Below are 19,403 nucleotides of genomic sequence, written 5' to 3'. Positions count from 1 at the left end.
CATAAAAACTAAGGAAATCATGACTCTTGCAAAACAGAAGACAAAGGGGGCACAAAGGATCATAATTCAAATGGGAAATCTCCCCGATAGTCCCAGCTCAGCACAAGGCTTTCCACATCCCGACATCAGTCAGCTGGATGTCAGCTGTACGTAAAGCAGTTCTGCTAAAGGGTGTGAAGAAAACACTTAAGTGTAAAACTTATTCCCTGATCCTCTAGGAGCTTACAACAGCGCTGGAGGGATTAGCCCTGTAACTAACACTCCAGGGCGGTCAATGAAACGTGACAAACGAGTTGGCAGGGCCTTGAAGGCGGAGGAATTCACAGTTAGGGATCATTTGGGGCTAGGGGCTTGTCAAGGAAGGCTTTAAAAAGTGGGACGTAGACGGTGAGCGGCGGGTAGGGTTTTAGGTGGGCCAGAAGTCATGGCCCTGTAGGTTACGGACAGACAGGTCCCGAGAGGGTGGCGCGCCGGGCCTACCGGCCTAACTCCGCCGGCCACGGCGCGTGCGCCGCCAACGCTCGCGCCGGGCGCGCGGCCCGAGGGAAGCCGGCCAGGACCCGCGAGCGCGAGGACCCGCGAGCGCGAGACCCCGCGCGCCAAGGCGGGAAAAGGCTTGCGCATGCGCGGCTTGGAGCGTCGGGCTCGCCAGGATGGGGAGGAGGAGGTGGAGTTTCCTAGAGGGAACTTGACCCGTTAGCAGCCGCTGCCATGGCTGCGCGCTTGCCGCCCTCACAGCTCCCTCCGCCCCCTGCGCGACAGTTGGGGCCCTGGTCCCCACATGTTGGGCGGGGAGCACACGCAGTGCGCAGCGAGACTTTGGGTCTTGAGGCTGCAGCGGGGCTGGGCGTCGTGGACAAAAGTGGTATATCCTGGCAGGGCGAAGAAGGGTCAGAGGGCCAGCGAGGGCCAGGGGCCACAGCTCCAGCTCAGGCTCCCCTCCTCAGCGCGCCCATGGGGTCCATGCGGCTAGAGGGCATCTCGGTAGAGGAGGCGATGGTGACCCGGACGCAGCTGCTGGAGGAAGAGCTGAGCAGCCTAAAGGAGGAGCTGGCCCTGTGTCAGGTATCGAGGTGGCCGCCGGCCTTTCCCCTCCACAGCGGGGCGGGGGCCGGTGGGGAGGTGCGCCCCTCTCTCTCTGCCTTCCGCTGCGTCGCTGCGCGGGCTTGGGACCCACCCACCTCCGCCCCGCGGCGCTCCCTCCCGGCTCCCACGCCCAGCCCGGCCGGCTGCTCCGGGCTGGAGGGAGGCGGCCGAACCCGCCTCCCCGACCCTGGGCTCCTGCCCTTCTCGGGTCACCCGCCCGGCAGGCTCGGCCTTGGCCCCCTGGGTAGGGTTCTCTTCACCTGGATCCCAACAGAACGCGCAGTCGTACCCCTACTGCCCCAAAGCCCAAGTTTCTCTGCGGTGACTTTAATGATACTTGGTGCAGCAGGAGTCGAGTGCAGTCCACGAGTTGAGAAGTGGAACAGAAAAGTGGAAACACTTGTATTAAAAAAAAAACCCATGGATGAAGGAACCTGTTTTTAATTGTCAAACTCCCACTTGCCCTCGTTCTAAAGTAAAACTTAAGTTGTTAAAACAGACCAGTAGTTTTGAGGGAGTCTCAGGCTGGTAACTTTCACACGCAGTAGATAATGCCTGATATTTATTAACCAGCATCTTGAGTGAGATACCATTTTCGTGTCGTCTTGCGTGTGAAAAGCAGTACTAAATCCGTTGCCTTACTGTTATTTGTACAGTTTGTGTATGCTAAAGGTGGTTTGACTACTCATGTTCAGAAAGATTTGATTTTTCTTGAGTTTTGCAACCTTACCACCATCTCCTTTGATTTTTACCAGGGCCTTTGACAGGGCTGGGTGACTAAATGTTGGAAACTCACTCAACAGTAGATCTTTGAAGTCCTTCTGTCTTGAGACAGAACCGATTAAGAACTGCTAAACAGCACACTAATCATCAGTTTAGATTAATAAAAATTCATGAAATTCATTCTCATAGTTCATTCTCTTGGATTCTTTTGCCCATTTTGTAGGAGTTTGCTGATTGAGTCAAGGCTGTAAAAACAGGGCAGCCTTATTTAAATTGAATATGACTTTGCTTAAGCAAGTTGGGGAGGTATTATGTGACTGCCTCCTTTTCACTCTCCATTTTCTGTTCTTCACTGGTTAAGGAGCAAAGAGAAAAATAATGAATTAAAGTGTTTTGTCATTTGCAGATATGAATCCGTGATAAAGGCCTTTGTTACTTTGAGAAGACCTAATCTAAGATGCTCTTTGCCCGTACCTTCTACACCTTTTCCCTCCATAACTCTCCCTTTTATTTCCCCTAGTTATGTCTTTAGCTGGCTAAGGAACTAAGATGTTTACTTTTTATGACTGACTTGATTAAGGAAATGAGTCTGTTGGAAACAACCCAATGACCTCTTTCCCCCAAATCAGTTCACTGTTATATTCTTTAAAAATGTGGCTTTGAACGTGGGCTGGCCTTTGTGACCTTGGACATATATGGATGAGGAAGATGATTAAAGTACTCTAGGCAGATGTAAGAACTGAGATGATCCTAGTTAACCTAGAATAGTGGTTCTTGAGATTTTATCATATTGACACTTGGTGATCATAGGCATTCCAGTAATGTGAGATGGAATTGTCTGTATCCCATACTGTGAAACTTTAGTCAAACCATACTCCTGCACTTGGGGAAACTTGGAAGACATAATAATTGTTTTGTAAAAAGCATTTAAGTAATTAAACATTAACTTTTACATTTCAAAATTTTGTTCTTCCACTTATGCAGCTAGAAATCACGGTACCCAAGAATACGTACTGTTAACCTTATGATTTCCAAAACTTGAAAAAAATTTGTATATAAAAATTGTTTTTACATATCAAGCTAGTGAGTATACACACATCTACATACATATAATTTCAGAAAAATATTTACCCCCTGTGTCGTGAACTCTGATATTTTTTAATGGCTGTTCGTGTGGCACATGGACGTTCCCAGGCCAGGGACTGAATCCTAGCTGCAGCTCTTTTGCACGCTGCTGTTGTGGCAACGCTGGATCCTTTAACTCACTGTGCTGGGCTGGGGATTGAACCTGTGCCTCCTAAGCAATCTAAGTCCCTGCAGTTGGGTTCTTAACCCATGGCAGCGTAGTGGAAACTCCTGATATTTTCTTTTAAAATCTTTTATTTAAGAAAGTGCTGCTAAGATCTAATAAATTAATTTCACAACCTATTAGTAGTTCAAATGTACAGTTTGGGAAAAAGAACCCTGCTAAGTAGTCTCTGCTTGTTAAGTAGCAGCTTCATTTAAGTTGGTTGGATTCTTCTCCACAATGTAAGGTTTGGGAAAAAGAACCCTGCTAATTAATTAGTCTCTGGTCATGAGTAGCAGCTTCATTTAAGTTAGTTTTTTCCCCATATTTAACGTACAGAAATTTAACTGTGCATGCTTGGTGAAGAAAAAGAAAGTGATTCCATGTACCATTCCACTCCATTGGAATGACTCAGAATAAACACATAGTAGAAAACAATCTCTGTTCCAAGTGTTTCTTTCAACATGAGTATCTCATCCCACTCTACGTGATTGTAATATTTAAACTTTTTTCATATAGCCTCAGGTTCGCAGGCAACATTCAGATAATGCTTAGCTGAAGAAAAAGTGATTAATTTCAATGTGGGAAGCAAAATTGTCTGTATTGGACATACTGAAGATAGGTTAGCTTCCACATAGGTTAGCTTTTGAATGTCTGTGTTAGACGTACTCAGGATGGGTTAGCTTTTTCCTAAAGAAGTTTCAGAAGTGCTCCAAAGATTAATTTTAAGTTCATACATTTATTCTTTATTCAGTGATGTAGAACTTCACTATACACTTAACTTTGATTATGTATTTTAAAAATGTAGTCTATTTATGACCAAGGATGCTGCCACAGGTATATGTAAGTGCACATTTATCACCAATTCTAGAATATCAGATGAGAAAAAATTATGTGTGTGTATATATATATGTATATATACACACACATATTTATGTCTGCATCAAAGCATATTTTTTTAGTCACAGCAAAAGATATTTAATAAACATGTAAACCAATTTCAGGTACAAATATATTAGGGCATTTAAATGAAATATATGTTCATTATTTCAACTTTGGTGATAAAACTAGCTTTCATGAAGCATGTGATATCGGAAATAGAATGTGTGACCAGAGAACTCAGTTAGTTACATTTTTTAGTAGACATTTAAGTGTGTTGGAACCTTGTCCAGTCATTCACAAAAAAAAATTGAGAACATATTATATGCTTAGTATTCCCACCATTGTTAATAGCTGTTTTCGATACGTCAATCTTTTTCTACAGTTATTTTTCGTAATAATTTAGTAAGGGGCTAGTTTGTGCCATGTTTTGTAATTAAACTCTTTCCATTGTTTTCCTTGAGTTTTGATAGGCAAATATTAAAGTATAGAAAATAGTTTTCATACATTTGTTGAATTCATTCCTGCAGTAGAGGTCAATTGAGGGCTTGTTTTGTTGGTAGACACTAAACTAGGTGGTGGGAGAGTAGGCTCCCAGTGAAAAATACAGTTTTGGGTGTCTGTAAAGTTGATATTTATTTTCATGCTATCTGATAAATGGAAATCAAAGCCAGTCCCCACTGAGATAATTTAGACCCAAATTTTGGGGCATTTAGTCAGCTCTTTCTTTCATTGGCTGAGTTTAATAAACTTTGTGAGAAGGAGTAGGAATTTTTAAATTTTAATTTTAAATTATTTTGATTCTGTGTGGAAGTTCTATAGTAAGAGGAAAGTATAGTAAGTAACACTTAAGGATTTTTATTTTTAAATTGGAAAAAAAAAATTTAAGTGCCCTTGGAAAGGAAAATATAAAGAGAATATGATTGTCAATTATTAGTTTCCTTGATTGAATTATGTATGGGATCGTTTGGAAACTAGTTTTGTGTTTTGTTGGGGGAGCTTTATCTCTTTTTGTATATGAAGGAGGCTCTTTTTAGTATTTAGAGCTATAATCCACACTGAAGGTAATATAGCGTTTAAATAACTAACTCAGAAAAACTAATACATGCAGTAGTCCCACAGCTTATTTGTAGCATTTTATTGTTCACAAAAGAACTTACATTTTTTTCCAGATAAAGTATCACTTATAAATTTGAGTAATTTTAGGTGACAAAATCTGAATGCCATTGCTGACCATAAATTAATAACAAAAGAAATTAATAACTGAATCTTAATGAAGAAATTTAGAAATTGGAAAGTTCTCCCCAAAATGACTTCTGGGTATGAACTGTAATTATAAATTAGCAAAAGACTCTTTCTGGAGGAATCTTTTCTTCTGGTTGTTTTTTTTCCTAGCCTCTATGATAAAAACAGCTAAAGGAGAGTTTCTCTTTGTTACTTTCTCTTTGATGGGGATTGAGGAGGAAATGTGAAATAATCATTAACCATAACAACAGTAAAAAGAAAGAAAAGATGTATGAATTAAGATGTAAAGATTTTTTCATCAGATATTTATTGATTTCTTTTTCTCACTATATTAGAGCTAAGTCATTTATTAGTAAGTCATACTTTTTTACGCTGAAGAAACTCAGTTATTTTATGAATGTTGAAAACCTACTCCTTTTTATGTTTTTCCTTATGTTGACCTTTTTTGCTTAGGTAGAAAAGTTGAGGTGAAAACTACATGTGAATCTTATACTGTTTTGTTTTGAAGCAAGCTATAAGATAAATTTGTAGGTAACATTGGTTTCAGGGACTTCGTAATTTTATCAATATACCTTTTAAAAAGAGCACATAATATTACATAGTTTACTTTTTCCTTCCGGCAGGTCATGACATGTGACTTCTATATTGACATTTCTTGTCTTTAACTGTAATCATTTTTAATACCCAATGCTGAGTTGTTGCCTCTAGAGATAAGGAAATAGTTAGGTAAGGTAGTACTTTTTAGTACTCAGGCTGTCAAAAATTTTCTGTGGTTTTTTTTTTTGCTTTTTAGGGCCTCACCTGTGTCATAATGGAAGTTCCCAGGCTAGGGGTTGAATCGGAGCTGTAGCTTCTGGCCTTCACCACAGCCACAGCAATGCAGGATCTGAGCCACATCTGTTACCTACACCATAGTTCAGGGAAACACCGGATTCCTGACCCACTGAGTGAGGCCAGGGATCAACCTGAATCTTCATGGATACTAGTTGGATTTGTTTCCGCTGCACCACAACAGGAACTCCCTGTCAAAAGTTTAAAAAAAAAAAAGCAAATAAATGATCAAACTAAATAAAAGATTGTAGCATTAAAAAATGATAATATAGGAGTTCCCATTGTGGCTCATTGGTAACGAACCCAACTGGTATATGTGAAGATGCAGGTTTGATCCCTGGCCTTGCTCAGTGGATTAAGGATCCAGCATTGCTGTGAGCTGTAGTTTAGGTCGTAGATGAGGCTCGGATCCGGCGTTGCTGTGGCTATGGTGTAGGCCGGCAGCTATAGCTCCAATTGGACACCTAGCCTGGGAACCTTCATATGCCATGGGTGGGGCCCTAAAAAGACAAAAAAATAAAAAAAAAATAAATGAAAACATAAAAATTTTAGAAGTAAGTATGAATAAATATATTTCTAATCTTGGAGTAGAAAGGGTCTTTTTCTAACTTGTATAAAAAATCCATAAGCCAAAATGAAAAAGAAGTTTGAATATATCAAATTAATAACTATGTTTTCTCAAAAATTTAGATCATTAATAAAGTTAAATAATAAGCAACAGCATGCGGGTAGAAAATAATTGTAACACATTTGAGAGACATAAGTCCAATTTTAAGATTTTCAATGACACCTCTTATATTTCATTGGCAGAACTTATTCATAGAGGCCCTAGGCAAGAGAGGTCATTGTTTTAGTTGGGTAGCAAAGAACCAAAACAGTTCCTGTTACTAAGAGGAAGGGGAGATTGGATGATTGAAACTGTTACAAATAGAGATATCTATACACAAGTAAACCCAAACAAATAAACAACCAAAAATAATATAGTATTATAAAGTGAAATGAAAAAAATTAAACAGTATAAGGGATTGCCAGATACGTGTGGATTTTGGTAGCTATAAATATGGTAGTTAGGGAAGACTTCTCTTGAAGAGGTGACATTTAGATAAAGACATGAGTGAAGTGAGGTAATACTATACCTGAAAATCTGGTAGATGGTATGTGTGCAAAGGCCCAGGTACAAATAGAGCCAGAAGGTCTTTGTGAATAAGAGGTTGAGTGATAGATGAGGTTGGAGATGAATGTCTGGGGATAGATAATTTGCATTCATACCGCCTTGGTAGAGTTTGGATTATTTTCCTAAACTGACAGAAACCCATTGAAAATTTTTGAGCTGTTAAGGAGCCTGGGGGACTATTGTAGAGAGCTAGGTGGAGTTTACTTGTATTAGGATGATGGTGGTGGGAAGTGTTTAGAATTGGGGTATATTTTGTAGGTAGGGCTAATAGCATTTACTGATGGTTTGGATATGAAATGTGGAGAAAGCACAACAAAGATTAACTCCTAAGTTTTAAGTCTGAGCAGTGAGACTGCTGGTATCATTTTCTGAGTTGTAGAGAGGTCAGGTTTGTGAGAAGGTAGGAAATTAAAAAAAAATTATTTTAGATAAATTTGAGATGCTGTGAGTAAATAATTTTGATAAAATTTTTGGATAAATTTGAGATGAGTGGAGTTCCTGTCATCACTCAGTGGTTAATGAACCTGACTGATATCCACGAGGACATGGGTTCCATCCCTGGCCTTGCTCAGTGGGTTAAAGATCCAGTGTTGCTGTGAGCTGTGGTGTAGGTCGCTGACGTGGCTCAGGTCTTGCATTGCTTTGGTGTGGTAGGCCAGCAGCTGTAGTTCTGACTCGACTCCTAGCCTGGGAACCTCTATATGCCCTGGGTGCGGCCCTAAAAAGACAAAAAGACAAAAAAAATTTGAGATGAGTTCTTATTTTGGCACAGCAGTTTAAAGATCCTTGATCCCTGGCCCAGGAACTTCCATATGTTGTGGGTGTGGCCAAAAAATGACAACTAAAAAGATTTGGCAATTTAGAGAACCTTGAAAAATTATTTTAGCATAATAGTGGGGAGGGAAATTTGACTGGAGGAGGTTATAAGGTGAATGGGAGGTGAGGAAATGGAGACAGGAAACTCAAGGAAACTCAAGGAATTTGCTGAAAAGAACAGTTGAAAACTGGAGCGGTAGCTGGAGGACAGCCTCATTTTAGAACACATTTACTTCGATATTCATCATTTCAACATATGCACTCTCAAATGTGGACGGTAGAAATAGTAAAAGTGAATGCGGGTTACCAGTGAAAGAACTTTTTAAAATAAAAAGTTAAACTTTCCTGTTAAACTTTTCGAGAATCTTTTTTTATGGTTATAGAACTAGGAATCAAGTAGTTATTTTTTTTTTTATTTTTTAATTTAGAGCAGTATCTTGTCTTCTCTGCTATAGCTACAAAGCAGTGCATTTAAGATATCTTTTATTTCTTTAAGGCTGATAAAGAATTCGTGTGGTCTCTGTGGAAACGTCTCCAGGCGACAAACCCAGATCTCACACAAGCAGTCAGTTTGGTTGTGGAAAGGTGAGCTACCAAGTTATTTTTTCATCACTATTTAGTGTGTTGAATTTGTTTTTCTTCATTATTAAGATTAAAACTAGGTGTTAATCCTCTGAAGAGATTCATTTGATTTCCCAACAAATGTCGAGCATGCTGTAATAATTATTGGATTTATTTCAGGTTGTCATTTTGCTAAATACAGAGAGGCTTTTATCTTTTGCTCATATTCTGACATATTTGGGAGGTTTAAATATAAGAGATAAAACTATGGCTTAGACACACTGTGTGTGTGTATGTGTGTGTGTGTGTGCACGCGCACGCACACATGCACATGTGCTTTATGCTATTACAGCTCAGCTTTAAAAATTGGAGAAGCTCCTATTGTTTGGCTTCTGAGACTGCCCATGTCGGCAACTTCCTAGACGTGATCCTTCCTAGACACAGCTCAGTTTTCTCCTAAGATAATTGCAATGTGTACTTGAAAGCCTGAGATGACCTTGCCAGAGTAGAGTAAGTGTTCTGCAATAGGTTGAGAGATTTCACTTAGTACTCTGTATTACCCTGTTGGGGATGCCCAGTCATTTAACTGTAGATTATTGAGCCTCTCCTTGGTCATTAGAAACAGTGGAATGATGCTGAGTACTCCTTATCAAGCATTTGGTATACAGTAGTCCCATGACACTTAGATAGCAATTAAAACACTTGCTTTCCTATTAAATAGATTTCATTATATTTCCTAAATGAGAAGCTAAACATATGGTTGCCTTTTCCTTTTTCTTTATTGGAATCATGATTATATAATCTGAACATCATTTTTTTGATAACTTGATCTGTATTCACCTTTGGAGTCTCTAGCCCTGGAATCGTTCCGACATTGTCTGGAGTTTGACTTCTAAAAATCTCTGATACATAACTATGTCTAATTTTACCATTTTGGGTTATTGAGAACTTTTAAAATATTGTGATTGATTTCTTCTCATGTTCTATTTTGTCAGTTCATCAGTTTTTCCCTTTTGATGATCAGAATGAGTCTTTTGTTGAAGTACCCTTGTTCCTCAGTTATTCTTGAGATTGAATGTGGTCACTCTGTTTCAATTTTTTTTTTTTTATTTTTTTTAGCAGACTAAGCCTTCAGAAGATACATTCTTGAGACTTCATTTTTTATTTCTGTGATTCTTTCATTATCCTCCTCTCCTTTTATTGTACAGTTTTCAGCTTTCTAATTTATTTTTTAAAACTTTCTAAAGCTAATTTTAATTTTCACTTTACTCCTTATTGAGATAGAAACAAATAATGTTATTAGGGCATCTTTCTCATTCTTTGAGATTTTTATTTTTCATATTTTATATAATATATATTCATGTAAAAGTATATATACCTCCATTTAATAAATAAATATGCATATATATATTTTCATCATAAGATATGTAATGGATGATTTTGGAGATTATTGCTTTTACAGCCATGATCTTCAGAATTTTAATGCATACAAAATATACTTGGAGAATTTATTAAAATGTGTATCTCTGGAACTTGCCATTCATCTATTGAATCTTTAATTGATTAAGCACAGGAATCTTTAAAATAAGGTTTCCATGTATTTCTGGTGTCTGGAGAACACACTATGAGATAGCTGGGCTTTTGAATTGATTTTTAAAATTAGAAACCTGTAATTTACATTTAGAATTTTATAATAATGTAAATGTTTATTTCCCAGAGGACTCCGTAGTATGTTTGTACCTGTTGATAATGGAAATAGTATGATAAAAAAGAATATTCTAAATATCAAAGTCAGACAAAATATTTTTCTTTATAGTCTATTACACAAATTATGCCACATTTAAATCATTTTATACTTGTGCCTTGGTTTTCTTGGACATTTTCGCAAACCATGAAATTTCTAATTGCCTTTTTTTCCTACTTTTCTTACCAAAAAGAATGTCAGTATTCAGACATTTGAATAATGAGCTGAAGACTTTCTTCCTTGGGCCCTGTGGCTTATTTGTGTGAATTTGGGCCATTTGCTTTCTAAACCTACTCGTAGCTATCATCCTAGGATTTCCTTTTATTTTGCTCCTGAACGAGTTCCATAGTTTCTAGGATCCTACCTCCTCCATTCTTTTCATTGGGTTATTTTTTCTAATTTTTTTTTTTCTCAGAAAGGATGTATAACTGGTCCATTTCTTGACTCCTTATGTGCCTAAACCTAACTTTTTTTTTGTCCTTGTGCTTGGTTGATACTAAAGCTGAATATAAAATTTTAAGTCCATTTAATTTCCCTCAGATTTTTAAAAGTATAGCTCTCTTATCTTCTTTTACCATACAGTATACATGTGATCCCAGTGTGAGTGAGATTATTATTTCTTTCCAGGCAGTTTGCTTGAAGTTGTTAGGATTTTCTCTCTGTATGTGATATTGTAAAATTTCAACATCATCTGTTAATTTAAGTCTTTTAAAAGTCAAACTTCTTAGCCTCTTTTAATCTCAGAATTTAAGGTTTTATTTTGATTGAGGAAAAATATGATTCCAATTTTTTCTCCTTTCTCTGCTCTTTCTTTTCTTTTCTTTTTTTTGTCATTTCTTGGGCCGCTCCCACGGTATGTGGAGGTTCCCAGGCTAGGCAGGGGTCGAATCAGAGCTGTAGCTGCCACCCTACGCCAGAGCCACAGCAACTCGGGATCCGAGCCGAGTCTGCAACCTACACCACAGCTCACGGCAATGCCAGATCCTTAGCCCACTGAGCAAGGGCTGGGATCGAACCCACAACCTCATGGTTCCTAGTCAGACTCGTTAACCACTGCGCCACGAAGGGAACTCCTCTCTGCCCTTTCTTTTGGCACTCTGTTAGAGGTTTGACCTTTTGGACTTTGCCTTCTTTTCTCTTACATTTTTCAATCTTTTAATTTTGTCTCCTGAATGATCTTCTTACATTTTCTTCCACCAATGCATAGATATTTTCCCCAGTTACCCTATTTCATTATTTGAATTTTTTAAATTTCAGAAATCAAATTCTTACTTCTAAGAAATTTCTTGATTTTTTTCCTTTTTCATAGCAAACTTCTTTAAAAGAATAGCTTTTTATTCTTTCTGATTATAATGTTCAAGTTTTTTCTGTTTTGTACATTATCTTTGATTTCTTTTGGGTAACTTCTGTTTTTTCTTACTATTTTAATGTTGATGATTTTCTTTAGGTGCATGATGATTCTTTATTGACTGTTCATATTTTTTGTATGCAGGCTTGTGTTGCTTAATATGGAAATGTTGCTTTTAATTGATTTACTTTGCATTTTTATATATCTGTTTACCAAAAGGCTTTTCCTCTGACTGAAAGAATTGACTATGGGATTTTTGTAAGGGATGAGGGAGAGGACCATCAACAAAGCTTTCCTGAAGGATGTATGGCATATGGGCTTCACTGTACAGAATGAGAATTAGGCTCTTAGGTTAGTCCCTTTTCTGATTGCATTATTTGTCCCAATAACCATAGTGGGGACCTTTTTCAGGAACATGGTACTTTTAAAAGTAGTCTTAGGCCATTTGCTATAGGTAAATGCTGCTGGTAATGTTCTGAACATGAATAAATGGTAAGCTCAGCTTTTTGGTTAATGGCCCCTTAGTATTTTTGATTTCTGTGGACTTTTGCTCTCTATACTTAATAATTTGGCAATTAGAGCCTCTCTGGGCTTCTTACGGAAAAAAAAGTAGCTTCCTCTTCCACTATAGACATTATTTGAGTTTTGATTTTTCTCCTCTGGGTTTGTTTTTGTGAGTCCATCCTTCTGTCTTTCAGATATTTGTTAAATTTATTATCCATTTTAGGCCCCTTTTCTTATTTGCCAAGCTAATGGGGATTTACTCAAGGCATTGTGATTTGGACATGTCAGTGTCATGCTGTCGATTCACCACCTTCAAGAGGAATATAATTTTTTTTCAAGAGAAAATATTCATAGGATTATAATATATTTTATTATTTTGATATGTGATATTTATTTAACCAGTGTCTTGTAAAGTTACTTTATTTTTGAAAAATTGTTCGATGTTGCTGTGATGAAAGGCCATGTGGATAAAGCTTTGCTTGCATCATTGGTTTTAACCATTGGTGCTACTGACATAGTAGATGGAGTCTGGGATTGTTAAGCATCCTGAAATGAATAGGAAAGATGGTTTTGATAGACTTACTTGAATGCAGAGTTTCCACAAACCTTCAATTTGTAAAAAATTCAGTATCTGTGATGGACAGTGAAGCAAGCTGCAATAAAATGAGGTATACCTATAGTGCTTCAAAAGCCCATGGTACCCTTTTGGAAAAATGCTGGTGTTAGCCATAATTCTTTATTCTTTTTGACTTTTTGGTAGTTTATTACATGTGCTTGTAAGTTTGTTGGTGAAGTGTCTATATATTTATACACATATACACACATATATATATGTATGAATTTTTACTTGCATGTATTTTACCTTTTATTATGGAAAATTTTAATTTGATGCAAAAGCAGAGAGAATAAATTAATGAAGTCCCATGTTTACTCATCATCCAGCCTGAACAATTATTAGCACATGACCAATCCTGTTTTATGTATGAACATCTACTTCTTTTCTGCTCCTCTGCTCTCTCTATCACCAATGGAATATCTTGAAGCAAATCCCAGATACAAGTTACGTTACTCACAGTTGTATTAGTGTTTACAGTCAGTTCTTGTTATTTATAGCAGTTATATTCTGTAAAGTCTTTTGAATACTGAATTAGTAAACACTAAGCAGTTACTCCTAGGGGAAATAAAATATTTGGCTCTTCTGAGCCTCTGGTCACAACATTGTTGTCACTAGATCAAAATATAACCTTGTTTTTTTATGTGTTTCTGTTTAAAGACGTCTTATTCATAGATATTGGGGATTCATTACTGTTGAGCTCATGACCAATAGTAGTATAACTCATGCCTGAACACAGTTTATCTGACATACTCTTTTCTCCATAAGCAAGTCACAGCCTTCCTGCACTTAGGAACACTAGACAACACGTCAGGACCATGCTTGGTGATCATTTGAAACAGTGAAATCATCAACAAAAGGGCAAAAGTGTGAAAAAATGGCATTAAATAGACCATGAAAAGAACACTTACTTGTAGTGTAGGAGCTGAAACAAGGAAACAGAGTGTCTCCTTGTTTGACCTCAGCTCAGCTGAGAACTTATAGTTAGGGTGACTTAAATTTTAGTGCCTGTTTATGTCTGTAAGTGACTGAAAAAAATGCACTGGGTGTTGATTTTAGGCTTACAAATAAGTTTTAGTGAATAGAAAAGTTCACAAATTCTGAATCTATGATTAAGGATTGATTCTATCTCTAAAGAAAAAAGGCCTTTTAAAAATATAACCATAATATCTTTATCATACTTAGAATTCTATAATTATTCCCTAAAATAATCAAATATCCAGTTTTCAGATTTCTCTGATTGTCTCATAACTTTTTTTGAAAGGTAGACTCTTCCTCTGAGGAACCAAACATAATATACCCACTAAATAGATAGGTTCCTATGCCACAGCCATAGCAGTGCAGGCTCTGAGCCGTGTCTGCAACCTGTAACACCTATACAGCTCATGGCAACACCGGATCCCTGACCCACCGAGTGAGGCCAGGGATCAAACCTACTTCCTCATGGATACTAGTCGGATTCTTAACCTGCTGTGCCACAACGGGAGCTCCTGCTTCTTCTCTTTTTAATGGCATAATTTTGTTAAACAAATATGGTTATTAGCTGTCCTTTAGAATGTTCTATATTCTAGATTCATTTGATTGGTTCCTTGTGTTGTCATTTTAACTTTTCCTCTTTAATTGTTATAAGCTAGAAGGTAGAATTAAGGTTTGATTATATTCAGGTTCAGCTTTTCTGGCACAGTCGTTTCATAGGTTGTGCAGTGTACTTATAGCATGTCATATCAGAAGGCACATGCTGTTGGATTGTGCCATGTTCAGTAATGATAGTATTAATCATTGCATTCAGGTAATGGCAGTCTGACCCCTTCATTATAGAGTTGTGTTTTTACCCTCAGGTCTAATAGGTAATCAAGCAAATAAATGTAATAACATCTTGGTGCCCTGGAAGTGGTCACTTTTCTATCAACATTTTACCTGATAATTTTAGTATACATTATGTTGATTATCTGAATTAATTATTTCATTAGGGATTAAAATTGTGATTTTATAACTTTGTCGTTTTATTTTTTTATTAACTGTAATTCTTTCCAAAACACTTTTTTGTGACCTTTTTAAGGTTAATTTTTGATTAGGTAATATGGTCATAAGATTCAGCATTTTATAAGTATTAGAGAATATATGATGAGGGGTCTCCCTCTCTCTCCTGTCTGCAACTGCCTCATTCCCTTCCTCACAGACAAACAATGATAATAGTACATTTGTGTCTTTGATCCATTGTAAGTTAAATTTTGTAAATTAAGGGTCCGCTTTCATTCTTTTGCATGTGGATATCCAGTTGTCCCATGATTCTTGAAAAGACTGTTTACCCTCATTGGATAATCTTAGCATTCTTAGCAAGAATAGGTTGAGCATAGATGCATGAGCTTATTTCTGAATTTTCAGTTTTATTCCTTTGGTCTATATGTTTGTCCTTGTCCCAGTAACATACTGTCTTGATGACTATTGTTTTGTAGTAAGCTTTGAAGTCAGTAATTATGACTACTATTACTTTGTTCTTTATTTTCAAGATTATTCTGACTTTTTTGGGTCCCTTGCAATTTCATGTGAATTTTAAATCAACTTATAAATTTTTACCAAGAATTCATATGGGTTTCTAATATGGATTATGTTGAATCTGTGGAGCAGTTTGGGTAGTATTGCCACCTTAACAATGTTAAATCTGTATTAGGAACATGGGATGCTTTTCCAGTTATTTATATCTTCTAAAATTTCTTTCGTGATGTTTTATAGTTTTCGGTGTTTATGTTTTGCACGTTTTTGGATAAATTAATTGCATAGTATTTTATTTTTTATGATTTTATTATAAATGGAATTGTTTTCTTGAGTTTATTTACACATTGTTTAATGTAAGTGTGTATATAGCATTTTTATATTGATTTTGTTTCCTGCAAGTGTGCTGAACTTACTTTTCAGTTTTAATTTTTTTGGAGTGGATTCTTTAGGATTTCCTATGTATAAGATCATGTCATTTGCAAATAGAGATGGTTTTTTTACTTCTCTTCCAAATTTGATGTCTTTTCTTTCTTTTTCTTGTCTACTGGTCCTGGGTAGAACTTCAGTACATTGTTGAATAGATGGCCAGAGCCAACATCTTTATCTTATTCCTGATCATAGGGAGAAAGCACTCAATTCTTCACCACTAGGTGTAAAGTTATCTGTCAGTTGTTTGTAAAAATGTCCTTCAGCAGTTTATGGAAGGTCCCTTTTATTCCTAGTTTGTTAAGTGTTTTTATTGTGAAAGTTGCTGAATTTTGTCAGATATATTCTCTTTGTCAATTGAAGTGATCATGTAATTTTTGTTTTCTATTTCATTGACATCATGCATTGTAATAAGTGATTTTGAGATGTTAAACCAACCTTACATTCCTGGAATAAATTCCACCTAATTGTAATATGTAGTTCTTTTAATATTTTGTTGGATTTGGTTTGCTAGTATCTTGTTGAGGACTTCTGCATCTGTATTCATAAGAAGTATTAGTCTGTAGTTTTCTTATGATGATTTTGTGTGACTTTTGTATCAGGGTAATAATAGTGGCTTTATGAAATGGGTTGGGGGAAGTATTCTCTTCTATTTTTTTGGAAGTTTTTTTTTTTTTTTTTTTTTTTTTTTTTTTAAGAATTGGTATAATTCTTCTCTAAATGTTTGGTAGAATTCAGTGTGGAGCTATCCATACCTGGCCAAAAGAGGTAATTTATTAACATTTCTAATTGAATTTCTTTACTTGTTATAGGTCAGTTCATGTTGTTATTTTTTTCTTGAGTCTCTGTTGGTATTTGTGTCTTTTTAGGAGTACATCCATTTCTTCTAAGTTATCTAATTTGCTTGTGTACATTTTTTTTTTTACAGTATTCTTTTATAATCCTTTTTGTTTTCATTGGGTTGGTAGTAATAAATACCTTCTTTAAAATTTCTGATCCTGGTAATTTGAGGCATCCCTTTTTTTAAAAAAGCATTGTCAATATAGCTAAAGGTTTGTTGGGTTGATCTTTTCAAACAACTAGCTTTTGTTTTCATTTATTTTCTGCATTGTTTTCCTGTTCTCTATTTCATCAATTTCTTCTCTGATCTTTATTTCTTTCTTCTACTTGCTTTGGGTTTAGTTTGCTCTTATTTTTTCAAAGTCTTATGGTAGAACCCTAGGTTGACTTGAGACCTTTCTTCTTCCTTAACGTAAGTATTTATAACTATGAATTTTTCTCTAAGCACTGCTTTAGCTGTATCCTATACATTTTGATATTTTGTGCCTTTGTTTGCACTCATCTTAAAGTATTTTCTGATTTATCTTCTGATTTCCTCTTTGACTTTTTAAATAATGTGTTATTTAATTTCTACATGTTTGTGAATATTTCCATTTGATTTCTAATTTTATTCCATTGTGGTTAGAAAACATACCTTACATAATTTCTACCCTTTTACATTTATTGAGGGTTTTTTAAAAAAATGATGTAGCATATGGTATATCCTGAGAATGTTCCATGTGCACTTGAAAATTTTTTATGTATATATATTGTCATTTTTTTAGTAGCGTATTCTAATGATGTCTGTTATGTCTAGTTTGTATATAGTATTAGCTCATGTCTTCTAGTTGCTTGTTGATCCTCTGTCTAGTTGTCTATCCATTACTGAAAGTGGGTGTTTTGGCATTCTCCAGAGAAACAGAACTAAAAGGATGTGTGTGAGTGTGTTTGTATATGTGTGTGTGAGTGTGTTTGTATATGTGTGTGTGTATATATATATAGAAAGAAAGAGAGTGACTGACTTATTATAAATGATTGAATTATTGACTTACATGATTTGGGAGATTGGCAACACACATCTGCAGTGTGGGATGGCAGGTTCAAGACCAGGAGAGTTGATGATACAGATAAAGTCTGAATGAAATCTGCTGGAGAATTTCTTATTCAGCGAGGCTGGTCTTTTTGTTCTCTTCAGGCCTTTGATAGATTGGATGAAGCCTGCTTGCACTGTGGAGGTTATTTTGCTTACTCAGAGTTCACCAATTTAAATGTTAATATTATTCAAAAACATCCTCCAAGTTAATACGTTAATATATTTGTAGCTTACTGATGGATTGACTCTATCATGGACACATTATACAGTGTACCTCTTAGGGTTCCTGTTGTGGCACAGCAGGTTAAGAAACCAGCGTAGTGTCCGTGAAGATACAGGTTCAAGCCCTGGCTTCGCTCAGTGGGTTAAGGATCTGTCATTGCTGTAAAATAAATCGTACCTCTTTGTCTAATGACTTTTTTGTCTCTTTTGTTTGATATTAGTGTAGTTACTCCAGCTTTCTTGTGGTTGTTATTTGCATGTCTTCTCCCATCCTTTACTTTCTTTTTTTGTTTGTTTTTGCTTTATTTAGGGCTGTATTTGTGGCATATGGAAGGTCCCAGGCTAGAGGTCCAACTGGAACTGAAGCTGCCAGCCTATGCTACAGGCATAGCAATGTGGGATCCAAGCTGCATCTGCAGCCTATACCACACTCTTGGCACTCTTGGCAATGCCAGATCCTTTTTTCTTTTTTTTTTTTTAGGGCCCTACCTGCAGCATATGGAGGTTCCCAGCCTAGGGGTTTAATTGGAGTTGTAGCCACCGGCCTATGCTGGAGCCACAGCAACGCCAGATCCAAGCTGCTGCATCTTCAACCTACACCCATAGCTCATGGCAATTCCGGATCCTTAACCCACTGAGTGAGGCCAGGGATTGAATCCACATGCTCATGGATACTAATTGGGTTTGTTTCCACTGAGCCATAATGGGAACTCCTCCTTTCCTTTACTTTCAATTTTTTTTTTAGTTCTTTTTAAGGCTGCACCTGTGGCATATGAAAATTCTTGGGCTGGGGATTGAATTGGAGCTGCAGTTGCAGGCCTACACCACAGCCACAGCAATGTGGGATCTGAGCTGCATCTGTGACCTATGCCATAGCTCACAGCAACACTGGATCCTTAACCCACTGAATAAGGCCAGCGGTCAAACCCAAATCCTCATGGACACTATGTTGGGTTCTTAACCTGCTGAGCTGCAATGAGAACTCCTCATTTTTGTCTTTGAATTTAAGACTATCTTAGGTAGACAGCGTATTTTTGGATCTTCCTTATCAACTCTGACAATCTCTGCCTTTTGATTGGCTTGTTTAATCTATTTACATTTACTGTTATTTTAAATTTTTTTTTTTTTTTTGCTTTTAAGGGCTGTACCTGCTGCACATAGAAGTTCCCAGGCTGCGGTTGAGTCAGAGCTGCAGCTCTGGACTATTTCACAGCCATAGCAATGCCAGATCCGAGCCACGTTTGTGACCTACACCACAGCTCACCCCAAAGTTGGGTCCATAACCCACTGAGTGAGGCCAGGGATCGAACCTGCATCCTCATGGACAGTAGTCAGGTTCGTTTCCACTGAGCCACAACAGGAACTCCCATTTAATGTTACTATTGATATAGTTGAATTTATCTCTGCCATTTTACTTTTTGTTTTCTATATGTCTCATTTCATTTTTTTCTTACACCTCTTCCTTTCTTACTTTCTTTTTTATTAAGTGAATATTTTCTAATGTAGCATTTAAATTTCTTAAATGATTTTTTTCA

The 19,403-nt window shown here is 36.9% G+C and overlaps 1 protein-coding gene across 4 annotated transcripts in view; it reads left to right on the top strand.

Moving 5' to 3' along the window:
• The window catches only part of CNTLN (centlein), a 326,116-nt gene continuing 307,344 nt past the window's right edge, over positions 632–19,403 (top strand). For all 4 annotated transcript variants that reach the window (XM_021063284.1, XM_021063278.1, XM_021063282.1 and 1 more), the window contains exons 1-2: positions 632–1,065; positions 8,539–8,627. In XM_021063284.1, the coding sequence (XP_020918943.1) occupies positions 712–1,065; positions 8,539–8,627 (443 nt within the window). In that variant the 5' untranslated portion in view covers positions 632–711. The remainder of the gene's footprint in view (positions 1,066–8,538; positions 8,628–19,403) is intronic.

This window comes from Sus scrofa, chromosome 1 (genome assembly GCF_000003025.6).
Source record: "Sus scrofa isolate TJ Tabasco breed Duroc chromosome 1, Sscrofa11.1, whole genome shotgun sequence".
Classification (NCBI taxonomy): domain Eukaryota; kingdom Metazoa; phylum Chordata; class Mammalia; order Artiodactyla; family Suidae; genus Sus; species Sus scrofa.
This window is presented reverse-complemented; position numbering and strand designations above follow the sequence as displayed.